At 42.7% G+C, this 17,053-nt stretch overlaps 1 protein-coding gene across 2 annotated transcripts in view; it reads left to right on the forward strand.

Annotated features, from left to right (window-relative positions):
* The window catches only part of LOC110525821 (single-stranded DNA-binding protein 2), a 92,342-nt gene that overhangs the window by 31,212 nt on the left and 44,077 nt on the right, over window positions 1-17,053 (forward strand). For both annotated transcript variants that reach the window (XM_036979961.2, XM_090237726.1), the window contains exon 2: window positions 16,360-16,432. In XM_036979961.2, the coding sequence (XP_036835856.1) occupies window positions 16,360-16,432 (73 nt within the window). The remainder of the gene's footprint in view (window positions 1-16,359; window positions 16,433-17,053) is intronic.

Raw genomic sequence — 17,053 nt, forward strand, 5'->3', positions numbered from 1 at the left:
TTTGTGTGTTTATTGACTAGGGTTGCAAAACTACCGGTAATTTACCAAAGTTACAGGTAATCTATGGTAGTATTAATTTTTTATAGCGGTGTCCATATTGTCCATGAGTTTCTAATGGATAGACCATATGGTTCGAGAGAAAATAACCTAAACATGAAAAAAGCATTACTTTCAATTAACTCCGCAACTCTTCCAACAATTGTATTTTTTCACAACTGCCACCTGCTTGGCCCCAAATCATTTCCAAAAAAGACATATTGACATATTAAAATAAATAAAAGTGTGTAAAAGAAATGTTCAGGATATTTAATGCTGAAACGCTCATAATAACCCTACAGATGTAAGATAGCACCGGAGAGGATGGTAGAGGTTTTACGCACCCCCAGCCGATTGTGTTTTTTTGTTCGTTTATTTGCGTTTTGTTACTTGTTTTTTTACTTATTTTGTACATAATATTGCCGCCACCGTCTCTTATGACTGAAAATAACTTCTAGACATCAGGACTGCGATTACTCACCGCGGACTAGCAGAATCCTTTTTCTCCCTTTCACAACACTGATGAGCCCGACGCGAAGGATACACTGCTTCCTTGGGAACAGGCCCCGATCCCCATGATCTGCGTGAAGAGGAGGCGGAGAAAGAGGGGGCGAAGGTCTGGCTGCCTTCTGAGAATTTGTAGGCGATCGAATAAATTCCCACTGCCTCCAGTTCTGCTAGCAAACGTGCAATCTTTGGACAACATAAAATTGACGAGTTACGCGGGAGATTAAACTACCAACTGGAAATGAAAAACTGTAACATCTTATGCTTTAGAGTCGTGGCTGAACGACTCTGAAGCATAAGATGTTACAGTTTTTCAACATACAGCTGGGTGGTTATACGATGTACCGGCAGGATAGAACAGGGGGCGGCCCCATGATATCTAAGGAAGTCTCGAGCTATTGCTCGCCTGAGGTAGAGTATCTCATGATAAGCTGTAGACCACACTACCTACCGAGAGAGTTTTCACCTGTATTCTTTGTAGCTGTTTACATACCATGACAATCAGAGGCTGGCACTAAGACATTGAATGAGCTGTATTCTGCCATAAGCAAACAAGAAAACTCTCACCCAATGGTGGCGCTCCTAGTAGCTGGGGACTTTAATGTAGGGAAACTTAAATCTGTTTTACCAGATTTCTATCAGCATGTTACATGTGCAACCAGAGGAAAAATAACTCTGGACCACCTATACTCCACACACAGATGCGTACAAAGCTCTCCCTCGCCCTCCATTTGGCAAATCTGACCTTAATTCTATCCTCCTAATTCCGGCTTACAATCAAAAATTGAAGCAGGAAGCACCAGTTACTTGATCAAATTAAAAGTGTTCAGAGGAAGCAGATGCTAAGCTACAGGACTGTTTTGCTAGCACAGACTGGAATATGTTCCGGGATTCCTCCGATGGCATTGAGGAGTACACCACATCAGTCATTGGCTTCATCAATAAGTGCATTGATGATGTCATCCCCACAGTTGAAGTCGGAAGTTTACATACACTTAGGTTGGAGTCATTAAAACAGAGATCCTGGGTTCGCGCCCAGGCTCTGTTGTAACCGGCCGCGACCGGGAGGTCTGTGGGGCGACGCACAATTGGCCTAGCGTCGTCCGGGTTAGGGAGGGCTTGGCCGGTAGGGATATCATTGTCTCATCGCGCACCAGCGACTCCTGTGGTGGGCCGGGCGCAGTGCGCGCTAACCAAGGCTGCCAGGTGCACGGTGTTTCCTCCGACACATTGGTGTGGCTGGCTTCCGGGTTGGATGCGCACTGTGTTAAGAAGCAGTGTGGCTTGGTTGGGTTGTGTATCGGAGGACGCATGACTTTCAACCTTCGTCTCTCCCGAGCCCGTACGGGAGTTGTAGCGACGAGACAAGATAGTAGCTACTAAAAACAATTGGATACCACAAAATTGGGGAGAAAAAGGGGTAAAATAAGAAAAAACTAGTTTTTCAACCACTCCACATATTTCTTGTTAACAAACTATAGTTTTGGCAAGTCGGTTAGGACATCTACGTTATGCATGACACAATTTTTTCCAACAATTGTTTACAGACAGATTATTTCACTCTATCACAGTTCCAGTGGGTCAGAAGTTTACATACACTAAGTTGACTGTGCCTGGCTTTAGAAGCTTCCCATAGGCTAATTGACATCATTTGAATCAATTGGAGGTGTACCTGTGGATGTATTTCAATACCTACCTTCAAATTCAGTGCCTCTTTGCTTGACATCATGGGAAAGTCAAAAGAAATCAGCCAAGACCTCAGAAAAAAAATTGTAGACCACCACAAGTCTGGTTCATTCAAACGGCTGAAGGTACCACGTTCATCTGTACAAATAATAGTGCGCAAGTATAAACACCATGGGACCATGCAGCCGTCATACCGCTCAGGAATGAGACGCGTTTGGTCTCCTAGAGATGAACGTACTTTGGTGCGAAAAGTACAAATCAATCCCAGAACAACAGCAAAGGACCCTGTGAAGGTGCTGGAGGAAACAGGTACAAATGATCTATATCCACAGTAAAACGATTCCTATATCGACATAACCTGAAAGACCGCTCAGCAAGGAAGAAGCCATTGCTCCAAAACTGCCATGAAAAAGCCAGACTACGGTCTGCAACTGCACATGGGGACAAAGATCGTACTTTTTGGAGAAATGTCCTCTGGTCTGATGAAACAAAAATAGAACTGATTGGCCATAATGACCATCACCATTATGTTTGGATGACAAAGGGTGACGCTTGCAAGCTGAAGAACACCATCCCAATCGTGAAGCATGGGGGTGACAGCATCATGTTGTAGGACGTGCTTTGCTGCAGGAGGGACTGGTGCACTTCACAAAATAGATGGCACCATGTGGCAGGAAATGATGTGGATATATTGAAGCAACATCTCCAGAGATCAGTCAGTAAGTTAAAGCTTGATCACAAATGGGTCTTCCAAATGGACAATGACCCCAAGCATACTTCCAAAGTTGTAGCAAAATGGCTTAAGGACAACAAAGTCAAGGTATTGGAGTGGCCATCACAAAGCCCTGACCTCAAGCCCATAAGAAATTTGTGGGCAGAACTAAAAAAGCTTGTGCAAGCAAGGAGGCCTTCAAACCTGACACGGTTACACCAGCTCTGTCGGGTGAATTTTGGCCCATTCCTCCTAACTTATTGTGGAAATCTTGTGGATGGCTCCCCAAAACGTTTGACCCAGGTTAGAAAATTTAAAGGCAATGCTACCAAATACTAATTGAGTGTATGTAATCTTCTGACCCACTGGCAATGTGATGAAAGAAATAAAAGCTGAAATAAATAATTCTCTCTTCTATTATTCTGACATTTCACATTCTTAAAATAAAGTGGTGATCATAACTGACGGGCAATTTTTACTTGGATTAAATGTCAGGAATTGTGAAAAACTGAGTTTAAATGTTTTTGGCTAAGGTGTATGTAAACTTTCGACTTTAACTGTACATACCCCAATCAGATTACAGGCAGCATTGATTACAGGCAGCATCTGCACTGAGCTAAAGGCTAGAGCTCCTGCTTTCAAGAATCGGAAGCTTATAAGAAATCCCGCTATGCCCGCCGACGAGCCATCAAACAGGCAAAGCGTCAATACAGGACTAAGATCGAATCGTACTACACCAGCTCTGATGCTCGTTGGATGTGGCAGGGCTTGCAAACCTTTATGGACTACAAAGGGTAGCACAGCTGAGAGCTACCCAGTGACACGAGCCTACCAGACGAGCTAAAGTACTTCTATGCTCGCTTCGAGGCAAATGACACTGAAACATGCATGAGAGCACCAGCTGTTTCGGAAGAATGTGTGATCACGCTCTCCGCAGCCGATGTGAGTAAGACCTTGAAGCAGCTCAACATTCACAAGGCTGCAGGGCCAGACGGATTACCAGGACTTGTACTGTGAACATGCACGGACCAACTGGCAAGTGTCTTCACTGACATTTTCAACCTCTCCCTGTCCGAGTCTGTAATACCAACATGTTTTCAGCAGACCACCATAGTCCCTGTGCTCAAGAACACTAAGGTAATCTGCCTAAAGGACTACCGACCCGTAGCACTCACGTCTGTAGCCATGAAGTGCTTTAAATGGCTGGTCATAGCTCACATCAAAACCATCATCCCAGAAACCCTAGACCCACTCCAATTTGAATACCGCCCCAACAAATCCACAGATACATTGCACTCCACACTGCCCTTTCCCACCTGGACAAAAGGAACACCTATGTCAGAATGCTATTAATTAACTACAGCTCAGCATTCAACACCATAGTGTCCTCAAAGCTCATCAATAAGCTAAGGACCCTGGGACTAAACACCTCCCTCTGCAACTGGATCATGGACTTCCTGACGGGCCGCCCCCAGGTGGTAAGAATAGGTAACAACACATCCGCCACGCTGATCCTCAACACTGGGGCCTCTCAGGAGTGTGTTCTCAGTCCCCCCCCCCCCCCCCCTGTACTCCCTGTTCACTCATTACTGCATGGCAAGGCACGACTCCAATACCATCATTCAATTTGCTGATGACACAAGTGGCCTGATCACCGATAACGACGAGACCGCCTATAGGGAGAAGGTCTTAGACCTGGCCGTGTGGTGCCAGGACAACAACTTCTCCCTCAATGTGATCAAGACAAAGGAAGAGATTGTGGACTACAGGAAAAATAGAACCGAGCACATCCCCATTATCATCAACGGGGCTGCAGTGGAGCAGGTTGAGAGCTTCAAATTCCTTGGTGTCCACATCATCAACAAACTAACGTGGTCCAAGCACACCAAGACAGTCGTGAAGAGGGCATGACAAAACCTACTCCCCCCCCCCCCCCCCCCTCCCCAGGGGACTGAAAAGATTTGGCATGGGTCCTCAGATCCTCAAAAGGTTCTACAGCTGCACCATCGAGAGCATCCTGACTAGTTGCATCACTGCCTGGTATGGCAACTGCTCTGCCTCTGACCGCAAGGCACTACATAGGGTAGTGCGAACAGCCCTGTATAACACTGGGGCCAAGCTTCCTGCCATCCAGGACCTCTATCAAAGGCGGTGTCAGAGGAAGGCCCTAATAATTGTCAAAGACTCCAGCCACCCTAGTCATAGGCTGTTCTCTCTGCTACTGCACTGGAAGCGGTACCGTAGCACCAAGTCTAGGTCCAAGAGGCTTCTAAACAGATTCTACCCCCAAGCCATAAGACTCCTCAACATCTAGTCAAAAAGCTACCCAGACTATCTGCAGTGCACCCCCCCCCCCCCCCCCTCTTTACACCACTGCTACTCTCTGTTGTCATCAATGCATAGTATTTTTAATAACTACCTACATGTACATACTACCTCAAATAACCGGTGCCCCTGCACATTGACTCTGTATCAGTACCCTCCTATATATAGTCTCGCTATTGTTATTTCTCTGCTGCTCTTTAATTACATGTTACTTTTATCTCTTATTCTTATCTGTGTTTTTTTTAAACTGCATTGTTGGTTAGGGGCTCGTAATTAAGCATTTCACTGTAATGTCTATGCCGGCTGTATTCGGCGCATGTGACTAATAGGATTTGACAATTGACACAGAGAGTTCTCTGGGATAAGAAAGAAAATATTAAGCAGATTTAGGTTCACATCCTTCACCATTTTTAACACCCCATTTTCACTTTTTATTATGTTTTTGTCTGCCAGACAGACACCCTTTGACTGAACTCCATATGCACTTTAAAAATGTCAGCTCTGGTCTTAACTCATATTCACGCTCTTCGTTCTTACTACTTTCTCAGAAATTACTACTCATGTGGAAATTCATATTTTCCATACTGCAGAAATGCAATGTGTTGTATTCTCCTGAAGGTCTTTTGTATTTGTGTTTCTAGTGTGTATTTGGGAGAAAGGCAGGAGAAAGAGCCTACTTTTCTCTTTTGCTTGTTCCAGTGTGGGTTTGTGTTAATTTGCAGAAGGAGGGCACAGCAGGGGTGCTTGGCTAGCCCGGTGCTTGTTCTGTCAGATCCGTCACTATTAGAATATTAACATTTCCAGACCTCAGGAGTATTAATTGTGTGGCTCACCCACTAACCCCCTCCTTCAGACCCCCGTCTGTCTTCTCTTCCTCTAATCCCCCACCTCCTTCTCCCTCTCCTTACCAGAACCTTTCATCTCTGTTGCAAATCTGTGGAAGATTAACTGTCACCATTCCGAAACTGCTGTATCCTCCTTTTGGAGGCTGTACTACAGCTGTGGTACTGGGATCTCTCTTTCTCTCCTTTGTTGTCATTCTCTCCCTTCCTTTGTTTCTTACTCTCTCTCCATCTCTGGATCCAATTCCTCTCTGTCCAAGTCAGCACTGTCTGCTCTACACTCTTAGAAAAAAACGTGCTATCTAGAACCTAAAAGGGTTGAGACCCCCTTTTTGTAGGCCCCCTTTTTATAGCCCCCCCCCCCCGTCCGTCCGTCTGTCTGTCCATCCGTCCGTCGGGGTCTCAACTTACTTTTGAGAGTTAGAATAGTAGAATACACAAGGTGCAACTTCTTTATTAGGTTATGCATCAGCAGTTCTCTCTTGTTATGTCAGTCACTGATAGACACTCAATGTCAACTAATATTTGTTAGATTGGTAAATTAGTCTAACCAGCTATTTAAACTTGTAGAAAGCAGGTGGTCCCCATTGATTTTGTTAGTCACTCTCAATCAGATATCATATTAAAACTGCAAACATTTCTCTCCACCCCATGGCAAAGTGTGTAGAATTGCATCAAACTTTCTTTAAAACTGCAACACTTTCTCTATGCATATGACATGATGTGTAGAATTGCAGGAAATTAACTCTAAAATGTACATTTGTTCTCTCCGCTGTCAAGAGAAGAGCTGCTAAAATGTTTTGCTCTCAAGGTGAAGGGGGACACCCAACTAAATTACCCATAGCCCCCCCAAAAGGCTAGGGCCGGCTTTGACTGCATGTGTGGGTATGGATACGGGTACGCATGATGATTTTGTGTCCTATGGGGACAGCCGAAGAACCCTTTTAGAACCCTTTTTTCTAAGAGTGTTATGACAAATCAGCTTGTTTCCTGGACAAGGTCAAAGGGTAGCTGCAAGTCTGTTTGACCCATACAGTACACCTGCACTCATATTGAGCATGTCTTACAGATAATGTTGTGTTTTGTCACAGGTGCTGATACACTATCAGGAACATAATACATAATTTCCATTTCATCTTTAATAGTTAAGTGCCAAATTAATTGTCTTTTTTGATTTCTAACTCCAGGTGTGATTACAGTGGCAGTAAATTGATTGGCAGTGATCTGCTGGTCTCATAAGCTGATTCTATGAAGTAGGGTAACTTCACAGGCCCAGGTGCTGAGGTCTGCCCAAACAGCAAGAATTCTCTTCTCCTCCTCTCTTAGTGCTGTTCAGTGAAAAAGGGAAAATGGAGAATCAGCAGCATTTCAGCTCCCTGACTTCATTAAGCTACAGCTAGCCTGGTCCTGGCTGCTGAGCCTCCTGGAGACTTCTGCTGCACTACTGTAGACTCAGAGGAGCATGCTACCAACATATGAATTTAATTAGATGTGAGTGCTGAGGACAATACTTGAATTTGAAGGAGGCCATGTCCCACACACGCATGCACACTCACACTCGCATGCACGCACGCACACTCGCGCACACACACGTACACACACACTCATATAGACGAGACAAACACTTGATCCTGTTTCAATCCTGATTCACCGTGTAAGGTGGAGCTCATTGGCTTCACAGATTGGTCAAAGTAGATTGCTAGTGCAGCTGCTGTGGGAAACAACGATAACAGTTTGTCTTCAATAGGCTAATTTCAAGAGCAAGGATAAATGCTACTGAAAATAGAAAATATATTTTGTTATGATCGATTATAGGCCTAGTGTATACAATTGAAAAGTATTTGGCTTTGTTGACTTCCTTCTTCTGGCTCTTCAGGTCCTATTGAATCATTCACAGATCAGGTCAGGAGAGCTAGTCATTTTTGGGAGTTTATTGAGTAATTCTAAGAGCTTTTGGTGTGTTTGCTTCCTTTATCACATCCAGTTGACAGGCCCAGTGGGTATCTAAGTATTCACCCCCTTGGATTTTATTTTTTTATTTTGTTGCGTTAGAAAAAGTATGATTGAAATGGATTTAATTGTGCTTTTTTTGTCATTGATCTACACCATTATTTCAAAGTGAAAATTCTACAAATGTTTACAAATTAAATAACTAAAATATAGTCATTGCAGAAGAATTCACACCCCTTTTTTTTAGGCAAGCCTTATTAGTTTAGGAGTAAACTTTGGCTTAACAAATCAGATAAGTTAAACGTGGAAAAATATATGGCAGTTGGAAATCAAAACTGGATGGTCTTCAGAGTTAGATGGGAGGGTTGAAGATAGCTGAAGGATGGAACTGAAAACAAACAAAATGTATATTGTGTACGTAAAATTGATATAGTACAGTTGAAGTCATACGTTTACATGCACACTGGTTGTAGTCATTAAAACTTGTTTTCCAACCACTCCACAACTGTCTTGTTAACACACTATAGTTTTGGCAAGTTGGCCAGGACGTCTAAGTTGACTGTTCCTTTAACCTCACTAGGGTATGTGGGACGCTAGCGTCCCACCTGGCCAACATCCAGTGAAATTGCAGAGCGCCAAATTCAAATACAGAAATACTCATTATAAAAATTCAGAAAACATACAAGTATTTTACATAGGTTTAAAGATGAACTTCTTGTGAATCCAACCGCGGTGTCAGATTTCAAAAAGGCTTTACGGCGAAAGCATACCTTAAGATTATTTAAGAATATCGCACAGCAGACAAATCATTACAAACAGTAACCAGCCAGGTAGAAGAGTTACACAAGTCAGAAATAGAGATAAAAATGAATCACTCACCTTTGATCTTCATATGGTTGCACTCAGAAGACATTCATTTACTCAATAAATGTTTGTTTTGTTCCTTAAAGTTTCTCTTTATAGCCAAAAACCTCAAATCCAAATTGTATCCGTAAAGTTCATAGAAACATGTCAAACAATTTTTATATTCAATCCTCAGGTTGTATATAGCCTAAATAATCGTTAATATTTAAGCCGGACAATTAACGTTGTCAATATAAAAGGTAAACAAGAAAGGCACTCTCTCGGTCACGCGCATGAAAAAGCTCTGTGACACTGCAGGGTCCACTCATTCAGACTTCTCTTACTCCCTTATTTTTCAGAATACAAGCCTGAAACAATTTCTAAAGACTGTTGACATCTAGTGGAAGGCATAGGAACTGCAATTTGAGTCCTAAGTCAATGGATACTGTAATGGCAGTGAATAGAAAACTACAAAACAAAAACAAATCCTACTTCCTGAATGGATTTTTCTCAGGTTTTCACCTGCCAAATCAGTTATGTTATACTCACAGACACTATTGTTACAATTTTGGAAACTTTAGAGTGTTTTCTATCCAAATCTACCAATTATATGCATATCCTATCGTCTGGGCCTGAGTAGCAGTCAGTTTAATTTGGGCACGCTTTTCATCCAAAATTCCGAATGCTGCCCCCTACCTTTGCATATACTCCAGAATGTTATGAAGAGTGATCAAATTAATTTCAATTAATTGCAAAGTCCCTCTTTGCCATGCAAATGAACTGAATCCCCAAAAAGCATTTCCACTGCATTTCAGCCCTGGCTGGAGATCACTCTGTCATGCTGATTGAGTTTGAATAACAGACTGGAAGCTTTCAAATGGAGGGTGGTGCTTGGAATCATTGTTCTTCCTCTGTCAACCATGGTTACCTGCAAGGAAATACGTGCCGTCATCATGGCTTTGCAAAAAAAGGGCTTCACAGGCAAGGATATTGCTGCCAGTAAGATTGCACCTAAATCAACCATTTATCAGATCATCAAGTACTACTTGAAGTAGTACACGCAAAACACCAGTCTCAACGTCAACAGTGAAGAGGATGTTCTGGGATGCTGGCCTTAATATTAAAGGTTATGTACCCCCAAAAAAGTTATATATATATATACACACACATACATACATACATACATACATACATACATACATACATACATACATACATACATACATACATACATACATACATACATACGAGATCTTGCGTGGAGCCCCAGATCGAGGGAGATTATCAGTGGTCTTGTATGTCTTCCATTTCCTAATAATTGCTCCCACAGTTGATTTCTTCAAACCAAGCTGCTTACCTATTGCAGATTCAGTCTTCCCAGCCTGGTGCAGCAGCACACCATGCAATTATGTTAGGTCAGTGCCTTGCCACAGAAAAACATACAGCCATTTTCAAACCAAGGAGAGGTGTCACAACTCAGAAATAGCGTTATGAAATATTCACTTACCTTTGATGATCTTCATCGGAATGCACTCCCAGGAGTCCCAGTTCCACAATAAATGTTTGTTTTGTTCGATAAAGTCCATCATTTATGTCCAAAAACCTCCTTTTTGTTCGCGCATTTAGTTCACAAATCCAAATTCACAAGGCGTGGGCACTTAGTTCAGATGAAAAGTCAAAACAGTTCCATTACACTTCGTAGAAACATGTCAAACGATGTGTATATAATCAATCTTTAGGATGATTATGAGCCGTGCGCGTGACTTAGCTTAGTCATTCTGCCAGTCCCCTGATTCAAACAGCTCTTATTCTCTCCCCCTTCATAGTAGAAGCCTGAAACAACGTTCTAAAGACTGTTACCATCTAGTGGAAGGCTTAGCAATATGACCCCATAGACACTGTATATTGGATAGGCTATCACTTGAAAAACTACAAACCTCAGATTTCCCACTTCCTGGATGGATTTTTCTTCTCAGGTTTTTGCATGCCATATGAGTTTTGTTATACTCACAGACATCATTCAAACAGTTTTAGAAACTTCAGAGTGTTTTCTATCCAAATCTACTAATTATATGCATATTCTAGCTTTTGGGCCTGAGTAGCAGGCAGTTTACTCTGGGCACCTTATTTATTCAAGCTACTCAATACTGCTCCCCAGTCCCAAAGAAGTTAAGCGCTTGTAAGTAAGCATTGTATTCGGCGCATGTGACAAATAAAATGTGATTTGATTTAAAGAAGGGCAGTGATTGGTAGATGGGTAACAATAGCAAATCAGACATTGAATATCTCTTCAAGCATGGTCAAGTTAATAATTCTTTTGTGGATGATGTTTTAAACCACCCAGACACAACAAAGATGCAGTCGTCCTTCTGAACTGAGCTGCAGGACAGGAAAGAAACTGCTCAGGGATGTCACCATGAGGCCAATGGTGATTTTAAAACAGCTACAGAGAACTGAAAATGGTTCAACAACATGGTTCTGACTCCCCAATAATTACCTAAATGACAGAGTGAAAAGAATAATAAAAATACACAGAATATAAATATTCCAAAACATGCATCCTGTATGCAACAAGTCACTAAAGTAATATTGGAAAACAAAACAAGGCAAATGAATACACTTTTTGGCCTCAATGTAAAGCTTTATGTTTTGGGCAAATCCAACACATCACATCATGGTAACTGCCTCCTTATTTTCAAGCATGCTGGTCGCTGCATCATGGTATGGGTATGCTTGGACATTAGCAAAGACTTATAAAAATGGGATGGAGCTAAGCACAGGACTGAAGTCCACAAGTGAATGTAGAAGGTGAGAGAACGAGAGTGCATAGTCATAGATGCGAGACGGAATTATACAATGAGCAAAGTGATCATCCTGTTCTTATGTGGCTGCTATGAAAGTGAACTGTGTGTGTGGGATAAACATACCTGAATTTGCCAATAGAAACTCTTGATTGCAACTGTTTGGACTAATGATTACACCCTGTATCAGCTAGATGCAGGCAATAGTGTGCAAGGCGGTATGGAATGTGTCACTGTCTGTCACCTTGATGACTCAAATTTTTCTCTTGACCTATGCACCTAAGTTGTATACTTTCATTCGTAGGCTAGGTTGTAGCAACCTCATGATGGGTATAGGGAAAGTTAGTTTAATATCCTGAACCTGTTAATGTTACATTGAGCTGTGTGAATGGAATATGAATGACAGTCACCCAAAATGCTGTAATAGAAATAATGCCACGGTCATAAAAAAAAAGATTGTCCTCTCCGATCTTAACCGGCACCGACCGCCACTGGTGTGTGTGTGTGTGTGTGTGTGTGTGTGTGTGTGTGAGAGAGAGAGAGAGAGCGGAAAAAAACCCTGACCATATTGGAATGCTATCTGGCCTTGATCAAAGAGTACACAGTGTACCTGACCACTGTGACTGACCCACAATTAAGACCCATAGTCCTTGACTATGTACAGACTCCGTGAGCATAGCCTTGCTATTGAGAGAGGCCGCCTCTGGCTCTCGAGAGAACAGGCTATGTGCCCATTGCCCATAAAATGAAGTAGAAACTGAGATTCACTTCCTAAACTCCTACCAAATGTATGACAACATTACAGATACATATTTCCCACAGAGCACAAAGACCCCCAAAAATTAAAACAAATCAAACATTGATAAACTCCCATATCTGTTAGGCGAAATACCACAGTGTGCAATCACAGCAGCAACAGTTGTGGCCCGTTGAGAAAAGGGCACCACTGGAGCAACATTGTAAATACCACCAATATTTTATCTGTTTATTTATCTTCCCCTACTATTCGTACTACAACTATTTGCACATTGCTAAAACACTGTAAATAGCTGCTAATATAACATTTTAAAATGTCTATCCTTTTTAAAACCTTTTTGAGTGCAATATTTACTATAAAATTCAAAGTATGTCATTGTTTTGTGTCTTCTCACTATAGTTGATCGTTTTTTTCACTTGCTTTGGCAATGTGAACATTTTTCCCTTGCCAACAAAACCCCTGTGAAATGAATTGAGAGAGAGAGCTCCACACAATAATGGAGGAACAGACAGGGCCATTTTAATAAGTGTGATTTATAGGTATATTTTTGCCAAGCCTCAGCGCATTTAAACCTGCGTTTCTTAGGTCAGTAGAAACACCGCTGTGGGAATTAGCACCTCTTTATACTTAGCCTTTTCTCCTCTTCTTGTTCCTTTCATCTCCCTTTCTCCCCACTCTTCTCTTCACCTCTCCAGATCTCTCCTATTCTTTTTTAAAATCTCTTCTTCTCTCTTTCCTTGGTTTTCTTCCTTCTCTCTGTCATCTTGTGTCAATGGGCAGATGTGTCTCTTAGGGCCACACAGTAGAGTCACAGTGTAATATTTATTACCCATCATATTTCAGAGAGAGAGAGAGGTTTCATGCCGATGGCCATTAGGCCGAACAGTGGGACATAGGCCAGATGCAGGGACCAATATACGGTTGGACAGTAGGCCGCGGACCCATTAATATGTGTGACTTGTGTACTAACTTTCCAGTTTTCCGTACTGCATGTTTTATGTTTTTGTCTGTGTATTTGTATGCTGATTTCACAAAATGAATATCCGTGTAAATGATCAATAAAGTATATTGTATTGTACAGACAGACAGACAGACAGAGATAGAAAGAGACGCAGCCTTAAGAACATCGTCATGTTTTATTCATGGAACGTCGTTGCGTTAACCTTGTCCCTGTGAAAAGCTTTGTCTTCTCTGTGGTTAAACATCACGCCACTCCGCCGCCTGCTGCAGACACTGTGTTGCTCCTTGTGCTCTCCTTTCATACCTCATCCCTTCATCATTAAACACAAGGCCTCTCAAGAGAAAGACAAGATAGATGAGAGAATTGGAGAGAGAGCGAGGGGAAAGAGGCAGAGAGAAAAAGAGAGATGTAGAGAGAGGTGAGGGAAAGAGGCGAAGAGAGAGGTGGAGAAAGCGAGCGAGGGCAAGAGGCACAGAGAGAGAGTCTGGAGAGATGTGCAGTCCATCATCTTCAGAGAGGTAGACTAGAGGTGTCTGGAGGGTTTATTTTTGTCCCAGTCTGAGATGTTCGTCTAGACTGAGGAGACGCTATGCTGCTGCCTGCTACGCTGCATGGCAGGGCACAGACACAGGATGCACCCAAAATGGCACCCTTTTCCCTTTATTAGTGCATTACTTTTGACCTGGGCATACAGGGCTCTGGTCAAAAGTAGTGCACTATAAAGGGAATAGGGTGCCATTTGGGACACATCCAGAGAGCTGGTGAGCTTTCATACTACCCTCACCAGGGAGAAAAGTCAAGTGAACTTCTAAGGCCCTATTCCCACTACGAGATATGAAGGAGAGTCTAAGGAGCTACCAGATTAGGAAAAAATTATCATCATCATGATATCATTCTGGCAGGTAGGCATTGGCTACATTGTAGCTAGTTAACATTTAATAGAGAAGGTTTTTGGGAAAGCCTTTCCATCTACCTGATAACGGTTAGGCCTATCATTAGAGTCAATCTATTTTTCCTGTTCCTTAATAGTTTGAAACATAGACATTTTACTTTATATTATGAGGCATGTCTTACCTTGCGACAAAGTAGCCTATAGCCAAAGTCCCACCATAGAAACGTGGAGGCAATCATTTTTATAGACTTACTCGTATGCGTTCTCCTGTTCTATTGGTTTTCTTTCAACTTTCTTTTATTGCCTAGCAGCCGAAGGCATTATTCTAATCATATTAGCAACCCATGATAGTTGTTGCATCTCTAAATCCACCCGCTTTCTAACGGATATGTCCCTCTCTGTCCATGAAACCGCTTACATTTTAGAACAGTATTTTCTCGCAAATTGCATTTTGGAACTTTCACACGTAGGCCTACTGCGGTGTATACATTGTTGCGCCTAAAATGTGAAAAAATAATAGTTTATCAACATTAAGCTAAACATTCCAATCTGTTCCATCAACCCTATTAATTGATACGGGCGTATTCCTCCACTCCACTACTTTGATAAATATCAGTGGGGGATTAAGAAGTGGGTGTAGGCAATGCCCACTGAAAAAATAAGCGGGTATATGGCGTATACCTGCGTAGGCCTATACCCAACACTACACCACTGTGTGGCTCAGTGCAGCCGGCCGATACGGCAACAGTTTCAGAATTGAACACGCTGTACATTTCAGCTGTTTCTAAAACATTGCTCTGCTACTACCATTTATACTGTAGGAGTGTTGCCTCAACGGTAGTTTTTTTAACGAAAAGTGTAGTAAGTGTGAAGAGGCTCTAAGTCCAAAATAACCCACATTCTGGAAACGGATTTCCATGTTTTTATCCACCATTGCTGCTAAAAAGATTTCCATTTTCACCAACTACACTTCTTCTGATTGATGATTCTTCCTTGAACCTAACTGATCACGAAAAACGTATATGGCTTGCCGGACTTACGCCTCGATCACACCGACGGTGTTTTTGCATTTTGGTACACCAGAAGTACATTCATTTCCAATGGAACAGTGCGTTTGCCCTGCAGCATTGCGTTGCAGAGGCAGTTGCGGTATGTTCTGTGTGATGCATACGTATGCGTCAAACTGTATGCGTAGACGGCTTGACAGAAGGTGAATGCTGAACTTTGGACACATCCAGATGAGGCTGCGTACCATTTTCAGCAGCCAAAAAGATGGTTGCATTATGTTGACAAGAACCTCGCTCTCTACCATGGCGGCAATGGGCGCTTTCATTTATGGACATTGGTTTGAGTCATTTCATTGTCAATTGGGATTGTTTTTATCCGTAAAAAAAAAAGTATAAATGTTTTATTTATTTTTTCCTCAAACCCCCCCACAGGCTTCATTGAATGAGCTGGCTGACGGATCCAGCCCACGGGCCTTATGTTTAAGACCGCTGCTCTAGACTGAATCCATGTTTCTACGGTTCTGTAACTCCCGAGACCCAGCCAAGCCTGAATTGTACTGTTAAGAGACTGACTGATCCTGCATTGATCCCTGACAGATCAATGGATATCTTGTATCTGTGGATCAGGTAGACCACCTGCCTGCCCTCCAAGTTAGTTTGATCAACAGAGCAGTACAGAGTAAAGAATCAATGAATGAATCAAGTGTGTAATGAATTCCCAGTGTGGGAAAAGCACAGTGTTTTGGGGGAGGGGGGGGTATAGAGTGCCTGGGGTAAATCAGAGGCATTTCCTGTGAGTTCCCTCTGTGCCAACTCATCTCAGCATGCTGTTTGTTCTTCTACTGCCTGTGTGTTTTCAGCTTTAGCAGAGTCTGTCGAGGGTATATAAGCTCTGTCTCATATGGCCCAAAGTTGAAATGGTTGGAATTGAACAGGATAGGTCGAATTGTGTTATGCAGTTGACACAGCCTAGTGTGGCCACACTACTTTACTCTGGTAATCATCCTACTAACATGTCATCCTTATGTTTCTCTGTGCAGGTTAGCTCTCTATGTGTATGAGTACCTGCTGCACGTAGGGGCACAGAAGTCAGCACAGACCTTCCTCTCAGAGGTAAGTGTGTGTGTGTGTCCACTCTCCTAGAGCAGGGCTGATTCTGCCTCCTATGCTGTGTGTGTGTGTGTGTGTGTGTGTGTGTGTGTGTGTGTGTGTGTGTGTGTGTGTGTGTGTGTGTGTGTGTGTGTGTGTGTGTGTGTGTGTAATTGAATTAGTGAGGAGTGCTGAGCTGGCAGAGCAGGCAGGGCAGTAGGGGGTTCAGTATTTAGCCTCCATTACTGGGATCAGCCCAGAGAGTTACGATAGACCACCTAGCTGGCAGGTTTCTCTCTCTCTCTCTCTCTCTCTCTCTCTCTCTCTCTCTCTCTCTCTCTCTCTCTCTCTCTCTCTCTCTCTCTCTCTCTCTCTCTCTCTCTCTCTCTCTCTCTCTCTCTCTCTCTCTCTCTCTCTCTCTCTCTCTCTCTCTCTCTCTCTCTCTCTCTCTCTCTCTCTCTCTCTGTGTATGCAGGTAAGGAGGTATGAAAGTTGAAACCAGTAATTTTCTCCAAATCACTCTAAATTAAAATGCAAAAGAAAGAAAAAAGCAATAGAGGATGCTGGCTCCACCCCCCTCTCCCCCCTCACACGGACACACACAAATACATACACCCTTTCCTCTCTGGCATCCCATGGCATATC

Source organism: Oncorhynchus mykiss, chromosome 6 (genome assembly GCF_057628025.1).
Source record: "Oncorhynchus mykiss isolate SJ-2025 chromosome 6, ASM5762802v1, whole genome shotgun sequence".
NCBI lineage: Eukaryota > Metazoa > Chordata > Actinopteri > Salmoniformes > Salmonidae > Oncorhynchus > Oncorhynchus mykiss.